Raw genomic sequence first — 14,578 nt, forward strand, 5'->3', positions numbered from 1 at the left:
TCTCTGCCAATCACAAGTCTGATTTCTTTGTGATTTTCTTTTTTTTAAGATTCCACATATAACTAGGATCATACAGCATTTATCTTTCTTTGACTTATGTCACTTAGCATAATGCCTTCAGTGTGCATCCATTTCTTCACAAATGGTAGGATTCCCTCATTTTTTATGGCGGAATAATATATCATTGTGTATATACGTGTATATTAAATCGCATCTTCTTTATTCATTCGTCCATCAGTGGACATGTAGGTTGTTTCTATGTAAACATGGAACATTTTCTACAATAGACCATGTGTTGCCACAGAACAAGTCAGCGAATTCAAGAAAATTAAAACCATACCAAATGTCTTCTGACCACAATGGCATGAAACTAGAAATCAAAAGCAAGAGGAAAGCTGGAAAATTGAAAAACTCATGAAAATTAAACAACAGTCTATAGAACAATCGATGGATCAAAGAAGAAATTAAAGGAGAAATAAAAAAGTTTCTTGAGACGAACGAAAAATGGAGACCTAACACTGCAGAATTTGCAGTTCTAAGTGAGAAGTTTATAGCAACAAATGCCCACATTAAGAAGCAAGAAAGATCCCCAGAACAACCTAACTCTGTGCCTTAAGAAACTAGAGAAAGAAAAACAGAGCTCAGGCTAGTGGAAAAAGGGAAATAAGACAGATTTGATCATAAATAAATGAAATAGAGAACAGAAAAACAAGAGAAAAAGTTAATGAGACTAAGAGTTCGTTCTTTGAAAAAATAAACCTATAGCCAGACTAACCACAGAAAAAATATAAAAGACTCAAATTTAAAAAATTATAAATGAAAAAGACATTGCAACTGATACCACAGAAATACAAAGGATCAGTAGAGGCTACTATGAACAACTATATGCCAACAAACTGGACAACCTAGGAGAAATGGAGAAATGTTTAGAAACCTACAACGTACCAGCACTGAATTAGGAAAAAATAGAAAATCTTAATAGACCAATTATGAGTAAGGAGATTGAGTTAGTAATAAAAAATTTCCCAATGAAGGAAAGCCCAGGATCAGATGGCTTACCTGGTAAATTTTACCAAACATTTAAAGAATTAACACTAGTTCTTCTCAAACTCTCCCAAAAATATCAAAGAGGAGGGACAATTCCCAAACTCATTTTATGATAGCCAGCATTATTCTGATACCAAAATCAGAAAGGGACACTACTAGGAAAGAAAACTACAAACCAATATTCCTGACAAATAATAGATTCAAAAATTCTCAAAATACTAGCAAACTGAATCCAGCAGCACATTAAAAAGATCATTCACTATGATCAAGTGGGATTTATCCTGGGGATGCAGGGATAGTTCAACACCTATGTGACCAGAAAAAGCACTTGACGAAATCCAACATCCATTCATAATAAACACTCTTAACAAATTAGTCACAGAAGAAAGGTATCTTAACATGATAAAGGCCATATAGAGAAAGCCCACAGGTGCCTCATAATAGTGAAAGGCTGGAAGCTTTTCCTTTAAGGTCAGGAATAAGACAACTGTGTCTACTCATCACTCTTATTCATCATCATACTAGAAGTGCTAGCTAGAGCAGTAGGCAAGAAGAAGAAATAAAGAAAAAAAAAGTTTTGAAAAAAAAAGTAAAATTTTCTGTTTGCAGATGACATGACTTAATATTTGGAAAATCCTAAAGACTTAACCAAGAAACTATTGGATCTAATCAACGAATTCAGTAAAGTTGCAGGATACGAGGTTAACATATAAAAATAAGTAGTGTTTCTATACACTAACAACAGATATTCTGAAAAAGGACTAAATCAATCCTATTTACAATAGCGTTAAAACAATAAAATAATAATAAATTTAAGTAGGTAAAAGATCTTCAAAAACTACAAGAAACTGATGAAAGAAATTGAAGAAGACACAAATAAATGGAAAGGTTTTCTGTGTTTATGGATTGAAAGAATTAATATTGTTAAAACAATACAGCCGAAAGCCATCTATAAAGAAATCCCTACCAAGATTCCAGTGGCAGTTTTTACAGAAATAGAAAGGACACCCCTACAATTTATATGGAGCCACAAAAGACCCTGAATAGCCAAAGAAATCCTGAGAAATGAGAACAAAGGAGGGGGCCTCATACTTTTTGATTTCAAGCTATAAACCCATAGTCATTAAGACATAAAAACAGACATATAGACCAATGGAAGGGAATCAGGGTCCCATAAGTAAACCCAAACTTACACAGTCAACCAATATCTGACAAGGGAACCAAGAATACTAAATGGAAAAAAGATCGTCTTTTCAATAAATGGTGCTGGAGTAATTGGATATTCACATGGAAAAATAAATGAAACTGGACCCATATCTTAAACCATAAAAAATTAACTTGAAATGGATTAAAGACTTAAATATGAAATTTGAGACTATGGAAATCCTAGAAGAAAACATAGGAATAAAGCTCCTTGACATAGGTCTTGGTAATGGTCTCTTTTGGATGTGACACCTAAAGCACAAGCAACAAAATAAAAAATCCAAATATCCAAAAATCTGTAAGTAATTCCTACAAGTCAGTAGTAAAAAACAGAAACAAAACCCAAGTAAAAAGTGGGTAGAGGACCTGAATAGACATTGATCCAAAGAAGATGTACAAATGACCAACTAGGTACTTCAAAAGACACTCAACATCACTAATCAATAGGAAAATGCAAATTAAAAAGCCACAATGAGATACCACCTCAGCTTCTTAGAATGAACATCATCAGAAAGACCAGCAAGAACAAGTGCTGATGAACAGGTAGAGAAAAGGGAACCCTTGTGCACTGTTGTAAATTGGTGCACCCACTAAGGGAAAAGTGTATGCAGGATCCTTAAAAAATAAAAGAAAAACTTAGTGATTCAGTGTGTGATTCATAGTGTAACAAAGCATGTGGTGTTGTCATATATGAACACTAAAAAATGCAGTCTGACGGGCACCTGGGTGGCTCAGTTGGTTAAGCATCCAACTTTGGCTCAGGTCATGATCTCACGGTTCGTGGGTTCGAGCCCTGTGTCGGGCTCTGTGCTGACAGCTCAGAGCCTGGAGCCTGCTTCAGATTCTGTGTCTCCCTCTCTCTCTGCCCCTCCCGTGGTCATGCTCTGTCTCTCGCTCTCAAAAATAAATAAACATTTAAAAAAAAGGGGGGGGGGGAGAAATGCAGTCTGACATAATAGCATCCTGAGGAAACAAAATCTTCAGGTAGTTGTCATGTAGGTGTCTATGGTATAATTCTAGGTAAACCACCAAAATGATCCTCCTATGTATCCCAGAAGAATCAAAATGCAGGGCTCTTACTTTTAGCTGTCATTGTACAACTGTAGTTTCGTTCTCCTTCCAGCAGTCTTGGTGAGCCCTGTGGACTTTCCAGATTATATCAGTTGCAGTGTTTCATAATAAAACATTTTATCATCAGGATCATAAAAGACTATATGGATGATTGGCTGGCAACGGAATTCCTTTAATTATCGTTTGTCTTCCACAGCTTTTGCTCCCAGTTCTAAATCAACAACAGTAGGTGTTTTTCATACAATGGCTCTTCACAAACCAATAATAATTGTAGATAAAGCTATGAAACCTCCGAAAACTATGAAAGATGTCTGTTTTTTATACCATTTTTGACAGTTTATTTATCTGCCTTTCATACCTACAAATCGAACTGTCCGAGACCTAGACATCAACCAAGATTTTTATAGGTCAGCTTTACAAAAACAATGTTCTTTTAAAGTAAAATAAGGAAAGAAAACACCTTCTTGAGTTTGTGTCATTCTGTGAGGGTCTGTGACATATGTTGGTAACCCATGGTCATGGCCTTGTTGAGATGGTGTATGTATAGTGGATAACACTGTTGTGATATTTCCAGTGGTATCTCTCACGACACAATGAAAGCAAATAGGTTTGCCTTTAATTAAAACATGGTGCCTAGGGCTGCCTGGGTGGCTCAGTCGGTTAAGTGTCCGACTTCGGCTCAGGTCATGATCTCAATGGTTTGTGGGTTCAGGCCCCCATCAGGCTCTGTGCTGACAGCTCAGAGCCTGGACCCTGCTTTGAATCCTGTCTCTCTCTCTCTCTCTCTCTCTCTCTCTCTCTCTCTCTTTCTCTCTCTCTCTCAAAAATAAATAAACATTGAATTTTTTTTTTTTTAAACATGGTGCCTAGCTGTTTGAATCTGAGGGATCCTTACAGGGTCTTTAAAGGACAATTTAAGCTTTTCCTCAACATGGAGCCTCTTCTGTTTTTCCATTAGTCCTTGTCACATGAGATTTTGCTATTTTCAATAATCCCAAAGCAGCTAGATGTATGATTTCCAAGAAGGGAAAGTGCTATAGAATTTAATTGGGTACAGGCCTTGTTGGTAAAGGGAAAGCATGCTATCTGTATATTTTTGATGTTCTAGATAACATTATGTAAGTGTAAATTAATGTAAAGGATGATGGCAGTTTTTTGGTCTGTGTTTTATTATCTGTACAGCAAAGTTACATTGGTACATAACTGAAATAAATCGTCAGGTGAGCATGTTCCTATTTTACTTTATATTTGAACTAAAACATTTTTATTTCTATTAGAAAGCAATCATCCAGTCCTCCTGATCCCTAGAATGACAGCTGTAAAAGTATTTAGCTGCCCTAAAGAACCAAATTAAAATTTTACTTTCTTTTAAATTTATTTCCCCCTCTTTATTTTAATTTTAAACAGATTTAAGTGTCTATTTTAACAAAGCACAGTAGTTCTTAAACTCAACATTTAATTAAAAGTGGAATCTTAAAACAACAGCAAAGTGCCTTGTTTCATCATAAAAGCTAGAGTTCCTGTGTTTTCTGTATGTGTATCTTCCTGTGTGGCTACTTTCCAACACTGAGCTATTTCTAGACCACCTGATCATTTGGTGGCCTGTTTTCCCCTGTGATAACCTTTTTCTTTTTCTTTTTTTTTAATAACCTCAGATTATTTTTTCAATTTTTAAAAAAATTTGTATACAAGATGTGGTCAGAGTTGCTTCATGAGTAAGACAGATTGTATACAAGAATATACTTAAGGTCATATCTTTAAACAGAAAAGAAAAACACCTCACTGTCTTCACACAAGAGTATGCCTGATTCTCTTTAAAAAAAAAAAAAAATGTTTATTTTTTAGGGGGAGGGGCAAAGAGAAATAATCTCAAGGAGGCTCCATGCTTAGCATGAAGCCCAGTGTGGGACTTGATCTCACAACTCTTGAGTTCATGACCTGAGCCGAAATCAAGAGTTGGAGGCTTAACCAACTGAGCCACCCAGGTGCTTCTGATTCTCATTTTTAATTTAGGAGAGATTACTAAAAATAAAACCGTATTTATTTAGGACCTATATGCACTAGGACAGGCACTGAGTTAGGCACTGTCATATATGTTATTTCATTGCAGATCTAAAACTTAATTCATTTAAGATAATCTTAAAGGATATAGGTCTGTTACTGTTTTTAATCCTTTACTTGTTTAGGGGCGCCTGGGTGGCTCTGTCCGTTCGTTGGGCATCTGATTCTTGATTGTAGCTCAGGTCTTGATGTCATGAGTTTAAGCCCCACGTTGGGCTTTGCATGGGGCATGAGGTCTACTTAAAAAAAAAAAAAAAAACTTGTTTAATTATACCTCTGGATTGTAGATCTACCACATTGCTGTTTTTATTTTGTCCTTTTGTTTCCGTTGGTTATTGAAGGAAGAGAATAAAGACCTTCACTAATATAAAAAGGATTCATTTAAAATCTTAAAAGTATTTCAAAGAAGGGCCTGACTATACTCCTAAGATTTAAAATATCAAAAATACATAATTATCTAGTGTAAATTTGTTTTTGAAAGTTTTAGAGAAAGATTATTTCAACGAAGCCCACTAGTAGATTTTGGAAGGCCCATTTATAAAATTTGTCTCTGTTCTGTAGTTTCTCATATAGTCTGGTTTTTGTATCAGCCCTAATTTTACATGGTAGAAATAACAGTTTGAGAATGACAATATCAAACTTCGTAGACATTAAGTATAAGTACTCTTTTGGTTTGTTTTTTTTAATCCATCTAAATTCCCCATTCAATAAGGCACAAAACCTCACATGAGAAGATAATTCATATTCTAAACAGCTATGGAACTGAAGAACAGGTTATGTTGGAATGGTGGGACAATAGTTGAATTTAAAAGGCTCACAAAAGTATGAGTACATACTTAAGCACATATATGCTAGGTTATTGCTATATAAAGAGTTTTGAAAGTTTTCTATAAAAAGTTATATATGGTTCTGTTGGATTGAGTCTTTGTTAGTATTCCCTTTCGACTCTGTGGATTGTATGTACCTCATGCTTGTGGATTGATGATTTATTTCTTGTTGACTTTTTTAGATCCTACTCAGATGGGAGGCCTGAGCATGCTACTTTTAGCTGGAGAACATGCTCTTGGAACATCAGAGGTAAGGTGGTCCTCATCCCTGACCGCTCTGCTCACGCTGGGGCTTGAAAACACAGACATCTGTATTCTGTTCACAATGTTTTTTAGTTTCACTGTTTATAGCTCATAAGCAAACTTTACTTCTCTTTTTCTTTTCTTTTTGTCAAGATCTATTTGTGCTTTGTATTGCGCCTTGAGTATAACAGTAGTGGTATAAATAAGTCCAAGAGGACACAAACAAGTCAGGTGCAGATTTTTGAGGTTCTGTGAACCTGAGAGAAAGAAACGGAATATACCGAATGTTAGCATCTGCCATGATTGTGTCATGGTCTGTAGGGCAGGTCCTAGGACTCATTCCATCTACTCATAACATACCCTGTTTTTTGTGATGTTCTCATGTAGACTTGCTAGTGAAAAAATGAGAGTTTAATTGTCAATCTCTCTGGTACCTGAATAAATCCAGACTCCTGTGTATGAAACATGGCACTCCAAGATTGCTTTATTCTTTAAAATGGAAAACAAAAAGGACCCAGGCCCTCATGACCTTGGTTTTATGATCTCTTATTTTCTTGCAGTTTCTGGACTGCTTTTACAAAACATTTTTAGGTATGGTTTTGATGGGCAGGTAGTAGCAGTTAAGCATGCATAGTTTGCATTTGTGAAATTTCTTGCTTTTCCAGGGCCATTTAACAGAGGCCAGACAAATTAACCTGCAGGTCATATTGTTTTACCGACGTCAGCTACTTGAGATGGAGATTTTTCAAGCCCGACCAGAATCGCTATTTACAGCAACATAGCAGGCATCTCATTCTACTGCAGATACATGTATTTTCTACTTTTTTAAAAAGTTACCAGTATGCCATACAGTGGACTCATTCAGATAGTGGTTTTAGAAGATACCATGTAAGATACTTATATCACAAAGGCCATTATTATGTGTTGTTTACATTTGTGATCCATAGTTGGTGACCGTATATTCAGTTTAACATAATTATTTTGATTCCATTCAATTCAGTGTAGCAAAAGAATATGTAAACTGGTATTCTGGTAGTTACTTACGTGGTACTAATCTCTAGCTGAAAAAAATTGACATGTCACTTTGTGCCTTTACATACTTGTTATTCAGCATGTTTTTACTTCCTGACACACTAGAATTCTCAGGAAGTCATTTCCCTTTCTGACACATGGCTGCTACCTAATAGGAACCAGACTGACTCTCACTTAGGTGTAGAGTATCCCAAGCATGAATCCCAAGCTGAATTTTGGAATACTAATGCACACTTGACCTTTCAAGACAGTATGACTCATGATTCCCAAGAATGTGCTGTATTGTTAAAGTTGGCATCACCTTTTCTAACAGACTATACTATAATGATGTTTTCTTCCCAACTTCTGTTACCATTCTTTCTAACTCTCAGGAACACGTTTAAATAAATAAACATCCATCCATAGAACTTACAGATAGATAAAAATAGTAAAGACTGCTTCCTCCCTTCCCCCCCCCCCCCACTTTTGATTAAAGTTTACCTCTTGGGCTCTTCTCAGTGAGAAGTTCTCCTCCCTTTTAAGAAGAGCAGACTTTTGACACAAGTAATTTAAACAGTGCATTGGTCAACCTTTTATTTCTGAGGAATGGGAGCTATTTTGAGAATTCTCAAGCTAAACAAATTTAAAAAGGTAAATTACTTGAAGAAGTGAACCATGTAGGAGAAGGGAATCCGTGCTCCTTGGGAGGAAGTTGCCAGCAGTTAGGTCTTTAAGAACCACTTCTAAGAATACAGCTCCTTCTTCATTTTTCCTACTTCTCATCTCAGAGATATATTTAGGTCATTATTGAAACTAGTCTTGAGATACTGAAACAATTAAGCAGTGAGTATTGTACAAAATTAACCTATGTCTAAATATGATTCATTCTGAGAGTTCCTATCCGATATATCAGTGTACTCCATTTAGCACCTCTTTTCTGTGCAAAGACTAGTCTTATTCCAGATATACAAATGTGGTTGTACAACTTTAGGGGCTCTATGTATATACAACTCTATGTACATAGATGATGACCGTAAGACAAATATAGTAAATATGTACTTACATTTTCCTAAGAAAATTATCAGGATAATGAGATAAGGAGAGAGTTCCAGAAATTTCATACTGCTGACATTTGGAACAATTACTGTGATGTCTGTTTACACTATGAGGTAAGACCAGTCAAATAAAGTGACATTTTATAAAAATTCTGCCACAGGAAAAGTCTAATCATATTGGCTTTTTAAAATGGCATGACAGAATTCTTATTCTGAAATATTATTCTTAGAGGGAGGAGAGTTTCCTTTGTTCATTATCCTGAAGCCTAACTACATAGAAAAAATCCTCAAAAGTCTATATTTTTAAATGTGGAAATTTTAATATACTAATAGTCGTTTTTAAAAAAATAAGTTTAGAAGGTATCGAGGCTTCTTGTAAATAATAATTTTTCAGATGTAAATGATATATCTGAATATCTTCCAATATCTGAAGTAATAAAATTCCAGATTAAAAGCTTCTTTGGCCTATAATATTTTCTACATCTATCTGAAGTAGTCTTAGAGTTTTAGAGAGAAATTATAGGTTCTTGAGATGTCAGTGGGGAAATAATGACAAAGAAAATGTTTGAATTTTCTCTTTTTCCTGAATCTCCTGATTAACTCTGAATTTGCCAGAATAAGTTTGTTGCATTCTGAGGTATACATTTTTACATGCTGCTGTGATTGAGGCAGGCTTTCTTCTGCAGTTTCAATTGTGGTAACTTTTCTGACAAGTAAAAGGGATGAAATTTGTATTTACAGTTATTTTTCACATAAATGATTAGCTCTCTACTTCCTTTATATCCAGAGCACATTGAAATGCATTATGTAACTTTTTTAAGTGTTTGTCATTAATTTATGGATGAGGAAAGAAAATAGATATATTAACAGGAAAGACACTAAGGAGTGACCCGTGGCTCAGAATGCCGGACTATGCTTGTCTGCGTTGAGATCCAGTGAAATGTAAGCACAGAAGTCTCATTAGGAAATAATCCTGTAAGAGGGAAGGAAACGGAAAAGGATGGTACCAGTGAATATGAGATTTAAGCAAACATATTTAAATCAGAAACCAAACCCAAGTTGTTTTAGCAATAAAACACAATATAATGATCAGCTGAAAATAGGCCTACAAAGGGCTGCAGAGGAGCCCATCTGTTCAACATCAAAGTAACATTCACATTAGGAGCACCTGGGTGGCTCAGTCAGTTAAGCATCTGACTTCCACTCAGGTCATGATCTCGGGTTCTTGTGTTGGAACCTCACATCAGGCTCTGGAGCCTTCTTCGGATACTGTGTCTTCTTCTCTCTCTCTCAAAATAAAATTAACATTTTAAAAAAAGTAACATTCACATCAGACTCTGGGAAGAGCTAAAGAGAAGGCAGTTACATAAAGAGAGTTAAACCCTTACATTTTATATCAGGGAGTTATTATCTAAAGATGAAAATGCAATAAATAAAGTTTATAATGATTATTTGATCTAGAGTTTGTAGAAGTGATCTCCAGGACTAAAAATCTTCTATACTTTTTTATATTTGTTACTTTAATAAAAATGCAAAGCTGAATTAAATTACAAAATAAAGGCAGAGAGTGCTGCATTTCAGAGAGTGTGAAAGGGACTGTTAGTCAACACATTATATATAGAACAGCTTGGATTAGTATTGGAAAAGACAACACTCAGTATTGGACCTAAGTCAGCGCCAAAAAGTCAGAAAGTCATCTTAACTAGAACAGAAGGGATAGTTTGGGGAGTAATGGAAAATTTTAAAAGTGAGGCACGATAATCATAACTGATAAAAAGGTTTGAAGGCATCATTATCTTTTTAGTTGTAACTGAAGGCAGACTTTTTTTTTTTTAACATTTATTCATTTTTGAGAGACAGAGCGTGAGTGGGGGAGGGGCAGAGAGAGAAGGAGACAGAATCTGAAGCAGGCTCCAGGCTCTGAGCTGTCAGCACAGAGCCGGACTGGGGCTCCAACATACAATTGGTAAGATCATGACCTGAGCCGAAGTCAGACACTTAACCCCAGGCAGACTTTCAAATGTGTGGGAAATGTATTAGATTTTAGGCCTGTGATTTTATTTTATTTAAAAAAAATGTTTATTTATTTTGAGAGAGAGCGGGTGCGTGAACTGGGAAGGGGCAGAGAGAGAGAGGGAGAGAGAGAATCCCAAGCAGGCTCCAGGCTGCCAGCACAGAGATCTATGCGGGGCTCAGTCCTAAGAACCGTGAAATCATGACCTGAAATCAAGAGTCGGAGCCTCAACCGACTGAGCCACCCAGGCGCCCCTAGCTCTGTGATTTTAGAAAGCCTAGTTCTTTTGTTAGAAGTGTAAAGTTCTGATCAAGCCACTTTTTTCTTTGCCTTCCATCCTGTAAAATGGAACTAATAATAATACCCACTTACCTCTAACCCTCAAGACATCTATGAAGATTAATGAAATAAAACCTGTAAGGTAGTTTTAACTCTGAAAACGCCTGAAGAGCATTACTGCAGGCCCCTAATATTATCACCCTATGTTATTCTAGGCCTTTCATACTTAACTTGTTCAAGTTATGTCGTGCATCGCTCCTACAGGATGTTGTGTGCGTTACCAACAGCGCATGCATATACGCATGCACACATGCAGGTGTGTGCGCACACATGCAGTTCTTTGTCCATTGAAAACTTGTAGGAAAGTGCAGTTGTAATTTACTCTCTATCACTAGGTGCTCAAGAAGGAGACAACTTTTTAATACCTGGGAAGAAACACTGTGTAGGAAGTATGACTTCAGCAGAGTAGCTGAGTTAGCATGGAAGTTAGTGGAGGAGATGCTAGCAAATGATGGTACACCCCCATTATGAAGGGACTGTACAGGTCACACGTAAGAATTGAACAGTGTAGGAACTGTGTGCCATCTTTGCACACATTCAGTCCTATGACAGTTATTTGCCTATGCTTACTTTGTGCCAGTCACGTCAGGAAACAAACCCAGACACAAGTCTCTGCCCTCATGGAACTAATGATATAAAAAGATACAGGGGCTTATTCTTCACATGGTATTTCTGGCTTCAGAGGAAATCTGAGTGATTTTTTTGATCACCATCTGCCTGTTCAAAAGTAAAACAGTTTATCCAAATTTCTATATGATTGAACTTTGAAAATATTCAATAGATTTTGCTTCATGTTTGTAATATCAATCTCTCACTTCCTCCAAGGAGCCCTTCCTGATTTGTTGAGCCAGATTTGATTCCTCTCGTTCCTGATAATTGCTCTGCCAGTGTTAATGCATTATAGCTCTTGATTATATTTAGTTATATTCTTTATTATAAACTCTATAATAAAATTCTTAAAAAAATTTTTTTTTCTCATTGTATTCTATGTTTAAGTCTTGATTCATCAGAAGACTTCAAACAACTGAGATAGGAGCAAAGATAGGATAGGAGCAAAGATAGGATTTAAACTGCAGGACTCCTTGCTTGCAGAGTAGTTACAAAACTATCACTTACTGAGCACTTCCTTCATTCCCGGTACTGTTCTTAAATGCATTACTTAAGAGTAACTCTTGATCTTCACAATAATCCTGTGAGTTAAGTCTTGCTTCACAAGTAAATATTAAACCATTAAATGAGGAAGTGGAAGCAGAAGGGCTAAATAACCTGCTCAGAGTTGTGCAACTTGAAGTGCAGAACTGAGATCTGAACCCAGGAGGACTGGCTTCATGCAGGATACGGGGCCTTAAGCCCCCCACCCACCTGACCTTCACTCAGGCCACTTCTGCTGTGGTGTCCTGTGCTGGACCTTTACAGGGGTATTTCAGGAATGCTTTCTGGCCCAGGCACTATGCTAAGCACTTAGGCTGATTATCTCATTTCACTCCCAAGAACCCCTTTGAGGTTGGTGTATTATTCTTATTCCCATTTCATAAATGAGGAAACTAGGCTAGAGAGGTTAAATAGCCTCTCCAAGATCGTAGAGCCAGGAAGTCACAGTGCTAGGATTTACATTATGTGTAAGGTTTCTGGTCAACAGTAGGCTATTAGTAATTAAGGTTTTGTGGAGTCAGAAGTTACACATGGATTTTTGACTCCTGTTGGCCCCCCTAACCCTCGTGTTATTCAAGGATCAAGTGTATTTGTAAAGTGAATGAAAGATTATGTCCATGTTTTAAACACTGTGAGTTTTAAGTTTTTAAAACCTATAGATTTCGATAAAATTGAAAGTTCTCACCTGTCTTTATTATAATTTCTGACATCAGTGAAGTAGGCGAAATTATTTTCATACCTGTTGGTACATTTGAGCTCGTTTGATATGTGCCTTCCTTAGGCTGCTAATTAGACTATTCCACTATACTTAGATGCATTGAATTCCACAACCCCCCCAACTCTTACCCCTTCCCATCAAAGCTTTTATTCCCTTCTCACAGTTTCATAGCTTCTAAACCTATCTGATGAGGAAATACACTATATTTAAATTTTACATTAAATAGCAAATGGGCTTTTTGAGCTTGCTTTCTCTTCTTTCTTTCTTTCTTTCTTTCTTTCTTTCTTAAGTCACTGTTCACTGCCCATTTTGGCTGGAACTGTTGTCCGGTCTCTCTTTCTTTCCTTCCTTCTTTCTCTTTCTTTCTTTCTCTCTCTCTTTCTTTCTTTATTTCTTTCCTTCTTTCTTTCTGTGTTTCTTTCTCTCTTTCTGTCTTTCCTCCCTTCCTTCCTCCCTTCCTTTCTTCCTTCCTTCCTTCCTTCCTTCCTTCCTTCCTTCCTTCCTTCTTTCCTGGTTAAGTCACTGTTCACTGCCCATTTTGCCCAGCCTCTTCCATATGTCAGCAGTTTGGGCTTGAGGCCCAAAGAAGCATCTACCCTTGCTGAGTTCCCAGGCCACACTGCTCAAGACAGTGATGAAACTGCATGGGCTCTTTAGTCTTCCAGAGGTGGTAGGAAGGGGTGGTGGGGAAGGTGGGCCACAAGTGAGCTGGGATAGAAAGAGGAGGATGCAGAACACGAGGATAAAAGGGAAGGGCGGTTGTGGGCACTGTGCTGTTGACAGCATGTTTTTATACACTGCTGCATTCTGGTTTCACATTGTCCATGGAAGAAGGCAGAGTAGTACTGTTAACTACATTATCATGTGAAGAAATTGAGGCAGGAGAGATGCTGCTATCTCAGTTGCTATGGCAGTGATTTGTAGAAGTGGCCCGGAGTCTGTTCCGGACTCCATAGTAGTGCTCTGTCACATGGCTTATAATGATAGGAGAACTTCACTCAATGGTGCTGGATGAATACTCTGGTAGCCCTGGTGCCCTGAGTGAAACCACAGACTTATTCTTCCTTTCAGCCACATGACGTGTACTCTCAATTTTGGGAGCGTGCAGGTCTATGCGTTGTTATCTGGTTATGCTCCCCAGGGTAACCCAGTGTTCTTCTCAGCTGTGGCTCATTCCTGAGATCAGCTCGCCAGGTGCAGTGCTTCACTACTCAGGTTCTCTTTAACCTAATTTAGGTTTAATTAAGAGTGGCTTTATTTTAATCCTCAAAAACGTTTTGAAGGGACTAACTTGGATGTAATATGCTTACATTTAATTCACCTGTGTTTAAGCTCAAGTCCATTTCAGAGCTTCATTTAACATCTCATATTAAATGCAAATTAAATGATCACTCGGGTACTCTGTTATAGAATACTTGGCCAAAGAAAGCCTCCAATTGTAGGAAAGACTGGGTCATGCTGAATGAGGGCGAGAATCAGATCACTGGCCCTTGGCATCACAAGGGATCTTTATACTTAAACTCTGAAATGGAATCCTCTACTCACAAACCCTCTCCCGTAGAAGACAACCCCCTACACCCCACCCCCAAACCTTTCTTCTTCAAATTCCCTCTTTCAGTGAAAGGCTTTGTCCGACCCTTTCCCTCAGCCCTGACATCTTTCCAGGCAATTACTGGGGCCTGGCAAATACCATCTCTGATTTAATTGGAACCCCACATCTCAGCTAGTTTATTTTTTTAACCTTCTAATTGGTCTTCTGCCTCCAGTCACTTCCCAGCCAAGGTCATCCTGCACTCCACTGACAGAATTATCTAACTATGTATCTCTCATCATGCTG

General features: G+C 37.2%; 1 protein-coding gene across 7 annotated transcripts in view; it reads left to right on the forward strand.

The window, feature by feature from the left end:
* BBX (BBX high mobility group box domain containing) overlaps positions 1–14,578 on the forward strand; it is a 283,637-nt gene that overhangs the window by 199,462 nt on the left and 69,597 nt on the right. For all 7 annotated transcript variants that reach the window (XM_060640117.3, XM_060640114.3, XM_060640120.3 and 4 more), the window contains one exon: positions 6,392–6,459. In XM_060640117.3, the coding sequence (XP_060496100.2) occupies positions 6,392–6,459 (68 nt within the window). The remainder of the gene's footprint in view (positions 1–6,391; positions 6,460–14,578) is intronic.

This window comes from Panthera onca, chromosome C2, assembly GCF_046562875.1.
Source record: "Panthera onca isolate mPanOnc1 chromosome C2, mPanOnc1 haplotype 2, whole genome shotgun sequence".
Lineage (NCBI taxonomy): Eukaryota > Metazoa > Chordata > Mammalia > Carnivora > Felidae > Panthera > Panthera onca.